The 14,221-nt window shown below is 49.9% G+C and overlaps 1 protein-coding gene across 1 annotated transcript in view; it reads right to left on the reverse strand.

Moving 5' to 3' along the window:
• TGFBR3 (transforming growth factor beta receptor 3) overlaps positions 1 to 14,221 on the reverse strand; it is a 170,347-nt gene that overhangs the window by 95,800 nt on the left and 60,326 nt on the right. The window contains exon 3 of the mRNA XM_084758044.1: positions 12,458 to 12,642. Within this exon, the coding sequence (XP_084614170.1) occupies positions 12,458 to 12,642 (185 nt within the window). The remainder of the gene's footprint in view (positions 1 to 12,457; positions 12,643 to 14,221) is intronic.

Here is a 14,221-nt window from a genome sequence, read left to right on the forward strand (position 1 = left end):
TTATTATTGTTGTTGTTGTTATTATTATTTTAAAGGGGAACTAAACTAACACCATAAAAGGAAGGCCTCAGCCCAAAGGCCTCACACGTCACACAGGAGCAAGTCATCCTGACAGAACCTGTCTCCCTTACCCTGCCTTCTCTGCACCTTCAGAAACCTCTGGCTCCCGGACACAACACTGCTGCTGTACTGTAAAACTTGAGCTGAGAGGCGTAATGGGAAAGAGAAGCATTGTTTGGGGCCTAACGAGGCGCTAAGCTCACCTAAGGCTTTAATCAAGTCACTCACTGTCTCTGTCAGAAGTTTGTCAGAAGCAAGAGATCTCAATTTGCACTCCACCGAAACCCAAAGGACAGTGAGGCCATTAAAGTACCCATGGGAATGGCTAGCAGGCTCCAAGGAGCGCAGCGTCCCCTCCCCGTCCCACCTGTCATTTGCCAGCCCTCAGCAGCCATTGCTCCCCACACAAGTGAGGCCAGACTTACCTCGAAGGCTCTTAAGACAGCTATCACTCAACCCAGCACCCAGCTATTGAGCACAGACGCTGCCGGCCGGGGCAGGCCCAAGGCCAGGCAGATGAACCCACAAAGGATCTGTGTGTTCATGCATGCCGGCAAATACAAATTTAAGGTTAATGTGCACAACGGGACGTTTGGGCTCCAGGCAAGAGGCTGCAGTGACTCTGGGCCCTGATGCCGGCTCTGGCGTTGGCTTGCAGCATGCACAGCTCCTCTAGTCTCTCCCTCAGGAGGAGCTGAAACCACCTACAAAGGCATCTTCCCTCGGCCACTCTCCCCCTCATCCTTCACCTCCAACACAGAGAAACGTTCTGGCTTCACTCGGAGAACTTTCACATTGGGACTGAAAAATGCCTTCACAGCAGTATTATTGTCAGTGTCGTGGGGGAAGGCAGGGACTCACCCAGGTCCTGAGTTCTGTAAAACCCTCACCTACAGCGGAATCCTTACAAAAGCCAGCTTTGGTTCTGTTAAAAAAAACAAGCCCAACTCGTTCAAGTTTAAGATGGGTTACCTAGCATGCTAGCCTTTCAAACAGGACCGCCTGGATAGCCGGAGGTCTGGCTACAGTTCCCTGGTAAGGCAGAGAGAAAAGCCAGGGCACATGAGTGCAGAGGAGGTCAGACTCACGGGCCATCCAACCCAGCCCCTGCGTCTTTAAGACCAGACCCTCATAAATGGCTTTGCTCCTGCTGGACACCACGCTCTAAATAAACAGATTCTTCTGGCCGACGCACAACTTCCTGTAGGGTTCTGGTGGGTAAGGCTTGGAAGACACTGCCAAGTCCAACTTCTGAGCTGCCTTAGAAAACAAGCTACAAAGACTGGAGTCCAGAGTAAACAAAGGAAGAGCCACATTAAACAAGGAACAAATTACTATATAGGCAGGATATTTTAAGTAGTCACCAAGGAAGAAAACAAAATTAAAAAAAAAATCAAGTTATTAGTTATTTAAGAAGACACTAGAGTAAAGCACATTCTCTCTATTGGAAAAAAATCAAAATTAATTAAGAGCTGGCTGGGAGTCCCCACCACCACCACAGGGACAGATCATTCCACATGGCACGACTTCAAACCGGGCTCAGATCAAATGAGTTACCCAAGGGAGCAGCACAGAGGAAAACACACACACACACACACACACACACACACACACACACACACACACACACACACACAAACTATTTATAGCTTTCTACCCGGCTGAGGGAAAGACTACCTAGTTTATTAGCAAATGACTAAACCCTGAGGAAGAAACAAGAATGCAGTCAGGGTCTAGAACGGACCTCAGAAAGCCTGAAACAGAACCCTGCAGGCTTTAGAGTAAATGGTGAGCTGGATGAATTGACATTGAACTAAGGAAGACTATCCGAGAGCGCGTGAAAACCCAGCCCAAGTCCACTGACACCGTGCAGGTCAATCAGGCAGGCACTGCAGGATGGGGTAACGTAAGAAACAAGCCAGGTGTGGGCCAACCGGCACGCTGCAAGAGAGTCCCTACACCTGGCTCCCACGCTTAGGAGTCAACTTCCCAGGTGACGCACGGGCACGGGACTCATGCGAGAAGAACAGGAGCAGGGTCTGGAGAGATGGCTCAGGGGTCAAGAGCACTTGCTGCTCCTGAGCTAACTCAGGGGTCAGTTCCTACGCCTACACGGCAGATCACAACCACCTACAGCTCCAGGTTCAAAGGGCCCAATGCCCGCAATGTCCTCCTTAAGCACCTGCACTCATGTGGGCGCGCACACGCGCACACACACACACACACACACACACACACACACACACACACACACAATCAAAAATAAATCTTTAAAATCATATTTTAAAAAGGAGAATAAATGTATGGAACAAAGCCAGGCGTGATGGAGCACACCTTTAATCCCAGCACTTGGGAGGCAGAGGCAGGAGGATCACCATGAGTTCAAGGCCAGCCTGGTCTACAAATCAAGTCCAGGACAGCCAAGGCTACACAGAGAGACCCTGTCTCAAAAAACAAAACAAACAAACAAAAAGTACGGAACAATGGACTCAGCTCTCGAGGCTGTGCCCTGTATCTTTTTTATATTTTTAAATAAACAGTGTCTAAGTGTGTCGATCAGCCTGGCTCTGAATACCTGGGCTTAGGCGATTCTCCTACCTCAGTCAAGCAGCTGGGCCCATGGCACTCTGAAGTGTCTCCAAGGATACAGGGGCTGTCACCAGCCTCACCCGCCCACCCACGTGACTATGTCCTAACCCTTATTTATGTGGCTGTCCCAGTCTCATCTTCCACTTCTTAGCCCTAATCCAACCCCACTATTATCCCAGGGTTGGCAAGCTACTTCTACAAAGGACCAAGCAAATATCTAAGGCTTCAAAAGCCACATGGGTAGCTTACACATTGTTCAACCCTGGCATAACAGGAAAACAGCCACAGGCAATACATTAAAAAGCAGTATGGGTCCTAATAAAACTTCATTTACAAAAATAGACATCAGACTGATTAATGGACAAACAAATTATAATATATCCATATGGTAGAACGCTACTCACGAATAAAAAAAATTAACAGATATACATTAAAAACATGCGTGAATCTTGAGTGCATTATGTGAAGTGGAAGAATCCAGCCACAAAAATCACCTGCTACATGACTCCATTTATATGACTGTCCAGAACAGAAACAAGAAAATACATCAGCAGTTGTTGGGCTGAGCAGGAAAAAAAAGAAAGAAAGAAAAGAAAAGAAAAAGAAAAGAAAAATGGGGCAATGACAAATTTTCTTTGAGAAATAATGGAAATGTGAAATTAGATTATAGGGCTGTATTAGGTACTGACTATGACTAAACACTTGACAAAAGCAACCGAAGGAAGAAAGGGTTTATTGTGGCTCGAAGTTTGAGGGAACAGTGTGTGGCAGCAGGACCTCCAAGCACCCGGCCACGGCCCCAGCCACAGCCACGGCCACGGCCACGGGGAAGCCACAGTCCGAAGCAGAGGCAGTGAATGTTTGCACCCAGCTCCCATCCGCCCTTTCATTCAATGCAGGACTCCCCGCTGGAACGGACAGTACCAGCCACATTTAGTCAACCAGTTAACCTCACAGAGGATCCTGCCAAATTGACAACGGCTATCAGCAGACCCACTTGCTTGTCACATGCTCCGTGAACATACTAAAGCACTGCCTTGTTCATCTTAGACAGGTGAAACTTAGTGAACGCAAACTGCCTCGCAATAGAGTTATTTAAAAGCAAATAAAACCACGAGCAGGATTTGGTCTGAAGGTGACAGCCACTCCACGCCACACACAGCAAAGACCTTGCGCTTCCATGTGCGGTCTCCTGTCTTCCCTGTGGTACGGTGGCCTCGCCCTCTGCCAGACAACATCTGCGTGACGACGGCTAAGCCCTTCCACAAAACACTCTGTCCTCTGGGAATCCCCTCTCATCGCCAGTTAGAACTACCGCTCCCTTCATGCGCTCCTGCAAAACTTTGTTAACGCCTTAAGTTACATCACCTGTCACGCTGGATTGCACTTACTCTTCGTTAGCCTCGAGCAGGTGCCACGGACACAAAGGTGAGTAAGAGCCGCGCAGGGTTCAACCCGGGAGTCTGTGAACAGGTACACAAAGGAGCGATGGTGGGGGTATCGGTTATGAAGATGGCGTTTATGAAGTAGTTCTCAGCTAGACGGGGCTGAGGAGGGCCTGCAGTTGAAGAAGACAGTCCCGGGAGACTAAGCAGGCCACACGGTTAGTAGAGAGGAACAGACATCCCAGGGCAACTGCACAGGAAATGGAGATAGGGTTTGAAGGGAGGGGGTAAATCTAAGATGCTTCAGATTTTAGATGGCATGGTGACGCTGGTGGCACCAGGAAGCTGGAGTAAGGAGAACTGACAGAGAGGCTCTTAAATTCCACTTCAGAGACAGGATCTTAAAGTAATGTTATTTTGATGACCGACAGGCATACGTGCCAGCCCAAAGGGCATAGGGCATCTCTCAAACAGGGTCTACCATCGTCTCCGTTTCCTAGGAGGGAAGTTGAGGGGCCCATCAGAAGCCCGCACTTGGGGAAGTGGCAGAGCTGAGGCTGACCCCGCTGCATCTCGGGGACCCAGGAGCTTGAGGTGGGACTAGCAAGTGAAGTGAGCAACACCCCATTGGTGCTTCCCCTGGAGGGGCCTCCTAAGTGTCAGGAGTCAGAGGCAGGGGTGACAGCCCAAGTCCTGAGAGCAGACAAGCCATCCCCAGGACAGTAGAGGGACAAAAATAAGGCCAACGGCTGCTCAGTCCAGAACCCTTGAAAGGGAAAAAGGAGAAACTGAGGACACCAGAAAACAGACGCAAAGGAAGCCAGACCAGCAGACTGACACAGTGCCTGGCAACCAAGATGGCAGCGCCGCCAGGAAAGGGACTCTTGGAAGGCAGCAAAAGTAGAAGGGCAGAGGGAGGGTGTAATGTGGTGGAGAGAGCTCTCGGTGGGACCAGGGGCCCCAGCTGCCTCCTCAGCGCTGTCTGACAGGGGATGAATTGGTGCTTTACCCTCTGGTCTGGCCCCTCCCCGCCCCCAGCAGCCCATGAGTTGGTCAGAGGGCGCCATATATGACACCCGGAGGTGAGCAAAGAAGAACAGGTATCAGACAACAGAGAGGGTAGAAGGCTGTCCTTGTGTTCACCCAGTCAGGAATTCAGAAAGGAGAGGCGGGGGCGGGGAGGGGGGAACGCAGGAGGAACGAGGCATTGCCTAGAGGCAAAGGGGCCAAGTTCACACACGGCCTCTCCAAAGTGGGGGACAAAAAAGGTAAACCGAGTACGTCTAACTTATACAAAAATATTTCAAAAACACAGTCAAGGGAAGGATGGGAGGTAATATAATAAACACTGCTGTGGAACGTGAGTCTTCAAATTAAAAATTATTAGTAGTAAATTTCCCTTTATTTGCAAACAAAATGTCAAGTACGGGGTCCTAGGCCCACACACACTGGCATCTGCCCAGCTGGTGTAGGGGGGTGGGGAGCTTGGACTGATCGATAGATCTGCTCCTGGCATTAGTCTATGGCTTTTATATGCTACGAGCAATGCTAAAGGGGGAAAACAAATCACACTTTCAAATGTGGAGGGCACCCGTGTAGAAACATATTCTAACGAGAGTCCAGGAAAATGGAGGGGCCCAGGGCAGGACAGCAGGAGCACAGATCAAGGTTGTGACGCTAACCTCCTCCAGGGATGTCAAACAGTGCACCGGTTGGGAAACACTGTTGCTGCACAGATTTAAAGGGGTCAAGGCTCAACTCCTCTCCTTCCCGAAGAGGATGCGGCAGGAAGAAGAGACTTGCTTCATCTACCAGCGCGGGACACATCCCAGCACTGAAGGCGCATGCTGGAGGAATGGCGGCTACCTGGCTCAACTCCCCTGCTGGGCCAGGGGCCTAAGCTCTGCTAGGTGAGGTTACACCGTGTGAGCAGCCCTTACAGGGTTTAAACTACGCAACCAGCTGAGTCTGGTATGGCTGCTGCTTAACTTCTCGGCCCAGCCTCTGTCCTGGTTTGCCAAGGCTAGTGTTGACTAGCGCCTCTGATTTTGGCATCCAGAACACCAAGATTGGATTCGAAGAGTCCTTAGCTGTAGTTTTAGATTACACATACTGCCCCCGACTTGACCAGAGCGGGCAGTGTCACCTCCAGCTGCTCAGATCGCTGTCCCCCACCCCGCTCTTCTGCCTAGGCCTGGCGGACACCGTCACACCGCCCACCATCATTTAGGAGAGGGGATGACACTTCTTCAATGATGTGAGTGTCCTATCCAGTGAGGGTCTTTGGCCCCATGTGTCAGTGACACCTCCCTTTGAAGGAAATCATTAAAAGTAGGGAAAGAGACAGATTTGGGGGCCAGTGATGATTTTAGAAGTCATCCATCCTGCTACCCTGAGGTGACAAGTCCCATGATCCTCCCTGCTCCCATGATGATGATCTCCTAGCCAACAGGCAGGGCTCACGTGTCGTTGGAGCTTGTTTAGAATGGAACCTCTGACCTCAAGGTCCATGCATTCTCACCGGGAAGCAAGCAGCGCCTGAACTAACTGCCAGACACCACCAAACTACAGTAACGCGGTGGGAGGGAGCACACCTACCATTTAGAAGGTCCTGAGTTTGGTCCCCAGCACTGAAACAAACACATACATTAATTTTTTTTTTTCAGGAAACCAACTTTCATCACTATGTCTCTGTGGGAGGAGTTGAGTTGACCACTTGCTTAGTGAAACTCCTATGTAAGAGATGACAAACAAATATCTCCTCAGGGTTAGGGGCTAGCTCCCTCCTGTATGGACACAGAGACTCCTACTGGGAAGGCCTTAGTGACCGCAGCAAAACAGGCATGCTCCCCCACAGGGAAGAAATGCAGGGAGTTTGGAGGTGCTCTGCTTTCTGGGTTCTCCAGACACGTACAGTACATAGCCTTGAAGGGGCATACATGCTCTTTTGTGGGAAGGCTTCAGGCAAGGCCCTTTCCTGAGTCCCCAAGTACAGCCGAGGATGACTTGTATTAACATCACAGAAACAGAAGGGACCATTAGATGCTGACAGACAGGTGAGTGTGGGAAAGCCACTCAGGCAGCAGGTGGGGCTACCAGAAGATGTGACGTCAGAGCGCAAGTCTCCCCACACACAGCTAAAGCGGGTGTAGTCACATGAAGTGTCAGGGCTCTCAGGTCGCCACAGAAAGTTTCTGGGGACAGTAGGCTGAAAACAAGCCCTTGCCAGGGGGTGCCCTTGTGAGGCCAGCAATGGCTCCTGAGCCTGAGCCCCGCATTTCATAATTACTGGCATTTGCTATGCTAATCCTAAACCACACCAAAGAAGAGGCCCTGCCACACAGAGACCAACTGTAGCTCTCTCATTAAAACAATGATGGTAATAACCCAAGAGCGGGAAGCTCCTGTGACAAGCTTGAACACAAACGTGAGCCTCTCTGGGAGAGGCTCCTCCCCAGTTAACTGACAAGGCTCACTTGGCCACCTCAAAGTGGGGAGACAGAGCACTACCAGACACTGTTCAGAGGGAGCAAGCCCACTCACCCACTGGTTGCATGACCCCCCCCCCCAAACCCCAGACATCCTCCTCCACTAAAACAGAGACGAGCCAAGGCTCCTCTCAGGCTGCAGAGGGCCACCTGAGTTCCTGTGTGTGCCTGGTAAGGGGGTGGCCCAGCATGGCCTGTCCCAGCAGAGCTGCCATCACTGGTATCTGGAACTGAGGAAGCAGCTAAAAGGCCAGCGGAACATTTTAGGGTGTTCGCTTCCTTCTCCTTCTCCTACTCTGGTCTTTCCTGCCCTTAGGAAGAGCCAAGGAATGGACAAGTTACACACACGAAGGTCTGACGAGAGATGGTTACACAACCATCTGCCACAGCCGAGAAGCTGGGGTCCACGGTGCAGACCCGCGCAGTGCCGACACGCTGGTTCTCTCTTGCTTCCGGCATCACTTTGCACTTTGACCTACAGGGCTGCTACACCTGTTGTCGGGAGATCACCGGGGCCTGTTTTGGAATGAGGCGGAGAAGCAAATACATCAAGCGATGAGGGGCTACGCGCTCTCTGGCAGGTGGCTTTATTAAACCTGGTTCCTTCCCCACAGCACACGCTCTCACAGCCAGGAAGTGCCCTGAGGTACCGACTCACAGGGGAGAACAGCGTTGGCTGCAGTCAACAGGCACAAGGAGCAGTCACAGTGACGAGAGCGGCTAATGTGGGGCGGAAAGATGGCTCGGGGGGGGGGGGGGGAATGCTCGAGGCCTGAGTTTGAACCCTTGTGAAGATGGAAGGACAGAACTGACTCCACAATCACCCTTTGCTTCCACGAACGTGCCGCCTCGCCCCCACCCCACCTATATATAGGATGATGATGATTATGATGCAGTGGTGACAATAATAATGTCTTTCAATTAAAGATAAGAAAGTGGCAACACATATTCAACACATAGACAATCTACTATCCCGGGGCCTCCCGACCCTTCTGCCCTCCTCTGTACTCACTCAGAGGTCTCTGCCCAGTTTCCTGTTCCCTCCTAAGCTGCTATTTCCCGGAGCCTGTGATTACGAATGAGAAGCATGGTCCTACATGAAAAAAACCCTAAATCTAGCTCTCGCTTCCCCCCGCTTCTCACGCCAGCAGAGAGTGGCCTGGGGAGCAGCGCCCCAGGAACAGATCGTCCCCACAGGCTGCCTGTCCCCCTCTTCCCTCCCTGAGCACAACCCTCACCACCTCGGCCGGCTGGTGACTACTTCCAGGCATGGAGACTCTTGTTACCTCTTCTGCCAAGGAAAGTAGGAAAACCTTGTCCCAGGAGAAGCTCAGTCATGGCGCCTGGGGGCAGGGGCCTGATCAAATGTTAGAGAAAGGGGGCGCAATCATAGCCCCAGTGCTGATCCTGCGCCCCTAAAAGCTGAGGGCAAATAGGGCTGGTTTCATAATTCCCTCATATTCGAGAATGTTATGAGGGACCGACTGCTGAGATAGCTAGGCACGCAGATGGGCCTGGGGCAGCGCGGACTCTGCAGCTAGTTTGTAAGTGAAGGTACTTTTTTTTTTTTTTGCCTTAAATATTTGCTATAGACTTTACAAAGCCCAACTCCAGCCCTTCCACATACATTCCTCAAACATGCCTCCATTGCAATCTGCCTACCCGTGCAATGCCATAGCTACAAATCAAGTTGTCCAGTGAGAGTAACAAAAAGAACGGCGTTTAAGTTGAAAGATGAAGCAACTTTGGTCTAAAAAAAAAAAAAGGATAGGGGGTGGGCAAAGCTGACTCTATGAGCTAATTAGACACTGGCAGGTCAAAGGACTTTAAAAAAAAAGAGATAAAATTCATTACCATCAAATTTACATTATAATTCAAATTTTCTTATTATAGTTACAGGGCTGTATAACCGTTGACACAATTTAACTTTTAAAATATTTCTATCTTCCCTTTCTAAGGCCTCTATCACCCCAACTTTCTTCTTTCCTGTCTAGCACTAAGCAAGCACTTACTTAACTTTTTGCCTCTCTGTATTTATGTATTTTATACACTTCACTTAGATGCAATCGCATAATGCGTAGTTGTGCATCCGTCTCATTTACTTAGCATAGTATTTTAAGTTTCATCTGTCCTGTGGGGGTATTTCTGTGACTGTGCCTTTGTAATTGTCTGACAACCTCCCGGCGTATGGATATGCCACAGTTAACTTACCCACTCACCGGACGGTGGCATGAAGGCATTTCTGAGTTTTAAGTACTCTAAGGAGCTTTTCCTAGGCACTTAAGCTGTCGTTTCTGCTGGGTATCTCCCTAAGCGGAACTGCTAACCCGTGGACTGGGTAACCTATTTCTAAAGGTTAGCGCAACAGCAGCCATATGTGTCTGCAGCCATATGTAAAGAGGGGAGGAGAGTTTTACCACTTCACAGCCACCTTGCCAACCAACAGGACTCCTTCCTTCTCTGTCTGGAGTCGCCCTCAATGCTCCTGTGTTTATGTAAAAGACCCTCAGGTCTATTACACGACAGTTCTGCAGAGCCAGATGTGGAGTGTCCAAAGATGAGAGTCGTAGCATCGTGCTTGCAAGCAGCCTCGGACTGCAGCCATCTATCCTCAAAGCTCTCCGAGGAAGGCAACAGTGCCATATCCCTCGGAGGTCTGTTGGCAGAAACGCCTTTAAACCAAGGGCCGCAGAGCAGACACAAACTGACTAAACAAGCACGGAAGGAGCATGGTGTTGGGGCTGCCCTGCAGAAGGCCTCTCACCGAACTCTCCAGGCCCCCCAGCTAAGCGCACACCCTCTGTGCTGCCACGTTCTGAAATGTCCATCCCTGGAGTCTGCTCCTTTTTCTGCCGCAGTCTTCGTCAGACCCACTTTCAGAGTCCACAGCAGTACCGCACGATTTAACACTAAGAATTTTCGGTTGTTGGTGTTCCTGCGATGTCCCGGGCTTTCTTTTTCCTCCTCAGCCCCTCTGAGGGAAGTGTGTAGGACATGAGTAATTGCTGTGTGCTGAGGAATTGCTGGAGTCAGCAATGCCTCGCGGGGGCTGTATTTCCTCCTTTCCCTCCCACCACAAACTCTCCCACGTACGTTGAGAATTAAAGACACATTACTGGGATAAAGAAATCTGACCTGAAAAAATGTGTTGCAGCCACAGTGGCAAGCCACCAAGAGGATTGACAATAATTTCCAACGGAGCTGAGAAAGGTTAGATGCCCTGACTTTGAAACGAGCCAACACGGCACACTTTTTCACCAGATTAAAAGAGTCAGTTCGGTTTTCCCTGGTGGAGGCTCTGCGCCTGCACCACCACTGTGCACCCCAAAACACAAGGAGACGCCGGCAACACGTACACAGTCACTTTTCCCTGGTGGAGGCTCTGCGCTGGCACCACCACTGTGCACCCCAAAACACAAGGAGACGCCGGCAACACGTACACAGTCACTTTTCCCTGGTGGAGGCTCTGCGCTGGCACCACCACTGTGTACCCCAAAACGCAAGGAGACGCCGGCAACACGTACACAGTCACTTTTCCCTGGTGGAGGCTCTGCGCTGGCACCACCACTGTGCACCCCAAAACGCAAGGAGATGCCGGCAACATGTACACAGTCACTTCTCTGGCCAAGAGAGAGCTGAAAGGTAAGTTCCATTTTTTTTCAGCCATTTCCCCAAACTCCCACCTTTACCAGGAATTCCTGCAGATGCTTTTTCCTGAGGAGACAATTCTGCCTCAAAACATTGTTGTCACATACACTACATGACAGGAAGAACGGCAACGGTGTGAGGAAGACCTATCCTCGTAAAGACTACGAGGAGTTTCATCTTCCTTGAGGTAGGCTGGGTGTTGCCAGGAGTTAACCTGTCTCATTGTCAATGAATCTTTAAAGTAATTTAAAAAAAAAAAATTTTTAAACGCCATATTCTGCATGTCTCTGGGGTTTTTGAAGACCTTGTCTTTCTATAGAGTCCTATCTATCTGCCACACCTAAGATGTATATTCTAGTGATAAAAGTAGACTAGCAATTGACATGACCATGATTTAATCTACCAACACTTAATTTGTATAACATATTTCTCCTAAGCAGCTTGGTAGCACTTTCAAAGTATATATGTGTAGTAATGTAAATTTATTAGTACATAAATAAAATAATTAAAAATATAGAGCCGGGCGTGGTGGCGCACGCCTTTAATCCCAGCACTCGGGAGGCAGAGGTGGGCGGATTGCTGTGAGTTCGAGGCCAACCTGGTCTACAAAGTGAGTCCAGGACAGCCAAGGCTAATACAGAGAGACCCTGCTTCGAAAAACCAAAAAAAAAAAAAAAAAAAAAAAAAAATATATATATATATATATATATATATTTAATATAAAAAGAAAAGCTACAAGGAGACCATTAATCCACGACCTACGCCACTGCCCAGTCACAGGGAAGAACAGGTCATTCACCTCTGCACCTCACATCCCCACACCTGTGCCCTGACCTGTAAAATGAATATAAGGAAGAGACACCTAGCCGTGTAGCACTGCTGAGCCCAGGGCAAACAGCAAATAGTCATGAGCCTGGTCTGTTTTCTTGCCCATGACCACCAAGACTGCCACCTTGGAGAAGATACCAGAGCTGCCATAAGGAACTATCCTCAGGAGTACTACTGATCTTTGTCCTAGAGTTTTTCTGACTTGTCCTGCAGGACCCAGTGAGGGAAGGAAAAAAAAAAAAAAAAAAAGAGGGGCATGTGTGAAAATGAGAGGACAGTTTAAAATCTCAGAAGACTGGAGCCCACAAGGTGGCTCAGCGGGAAGAAGCATTGTCCATACAAGGCTGACAACATGGACTCTGATCCGGTGCCAGAACTCAAGATGGAAGGAGAGACCCACTCACAGAAGCCAGTCTCTGCTGTGCACAGTCTCAGACTCAGGTCAACGCCGACACTTACCTCTCTCTGGGCCTGGCCTGGTCCCTGATCTACAGTGCGGACGTTTAGCACATGAACCTCGTGTAGCAGCCTGGTTGTGCCTCTGCTGGCACAGCCAGACAGGACGGTGAAGCTCTCCATCAGGGCCTGGACGGGATGAGAGGCGTTGGTTGGCGACAGTGTGCATCGGGGGCTGGGCGCTGGACCTGCGGACGTGACCACAGACAAGTGCTGTTTAGCAAGAGAGCCCTGAGGGATGGACTCACCCCTAACCTGTCTGAAGACCCTTTACAACTAAGTTGTTTCTAGCGCTCCAGAAAGACTAAAAAGCTAGTCTCATCTGACATCTCACCCTTTCACATTTTTCTGCATAATTTATATGTGTGTTTGATTTTTAAATTCTCTTTAGGCTCACAGGTCCCCAATGTATCCCTTTGGGTTAAGGACACCGTCCATTTTGGCATTTGTGTTTTCATTTCCTCTCTTGGGAAAAAACCTGGGAATAAATATTATAGCTGGAATAAATTATTTAAAGTCCAAATAATACTACGCACAAATAATATTAAATATCTATAATCGTATCTGTACTCCCCCAAATAGTCAAAGATAACATTTTAAGAGTTTTCCTTTTTTAAGGGAAAAAAACATGTAACAAACTCAAGACCTACACAAAGAAAAATGTGTTCGAAGAGGAATTTGCAGCCAGACCTGCACAGCAAAGTTTGGGGCAGAGGTCAGGAAATCCTTCCCCAAAAGCAGAGTGTGAGGATCAGAGCTGCAGAAAGGAAAAGGCAGAACCCTGCGCATATGTGGCTCCTGCCTCCCGTTTTCTGCCGCTCTAGCTGACAATGCTTCCAATTCTAAACCCATCCATCCTCGCACCTCTGTTCCCAGCTGCCCCCAAACAACGAAGGAGGCGCCACACCCCAAGCTCTCTGTCGGAGCCATCTCTACAGCAAGGTGGTCCTTCTGACCACAGAGGGGGAGGGGGAGGAGAGAGGGGGGAAGGGGCCCAACCCCGCAGCTGCTCCACGTGCAAATGCCCACCCTCCTTCTTGCAGCTACACCCGACCTCGGAGAACTGCCAAGCAAAACCTGAACCCAGAACAGGGCGCACGAGCAGGCACAGAGTTGCTTAAAGATCGTCAGATGCAGCCAGAAGATTCTCAACGTCATGTCTTCACCTAAGCTTGTCGTAGTCACCGGAACTCCTCAGCTCTAATCGCCCCCACACACAGCAAGCACCCCCAGGCACCACCAGGCTGAAGGAGGTCGTCCTCTGTCCCCAACCTCCTGATGGCCCCACAGTTTATTCACCCACCTGCTCTGCTGCAGTCACCGACCACAGCAGGTGTGCACACCTGTTACAGCCAGTCAGGTGAAACCTCCCCGATGGCCACACGCTCGTTTTCTCATACTCACCACTAGGTCGTCAGAATTCCCCCATAGCACCTGGCCTGGAGAGTCACATTCACATATTCATTTTCCCTCCCTCCCTCCACATCTCCCTGCCTGCGGGGCCTGGCCACAGGAACTAATGAGAAACGGGGTTGCTACAGTGATAGAGCTGTGATTCTGCTCCTCAGCTTCACCCCACATCGATGGACAGACATCTAAAAGGAGGAGATGAGATACAGAGGGTACTCAGGAACTGTCACCCCCAAAATACGGCATCTTGGTATGTCAGCGGGTGCTGGAGGTGACTTCCCCGGTGACTTTGTGTCTGTTTAAATCTGGACCCCAAAGAAGAAGACAGTCGCCTCTGGCTCAGGGCACTGGCTGAGC

This window comes from Acomys minous (assembly GCF_964271855.1).
Source record: "Acomys minous genome assembly, chromosome: 15".
In the NCBI taxonomy this organism is placed as follows: Eukaryota; Metazoa; Chordata; class Mammalia; order Rodentia; family Muridae; genus Acomys; species Acomys minous.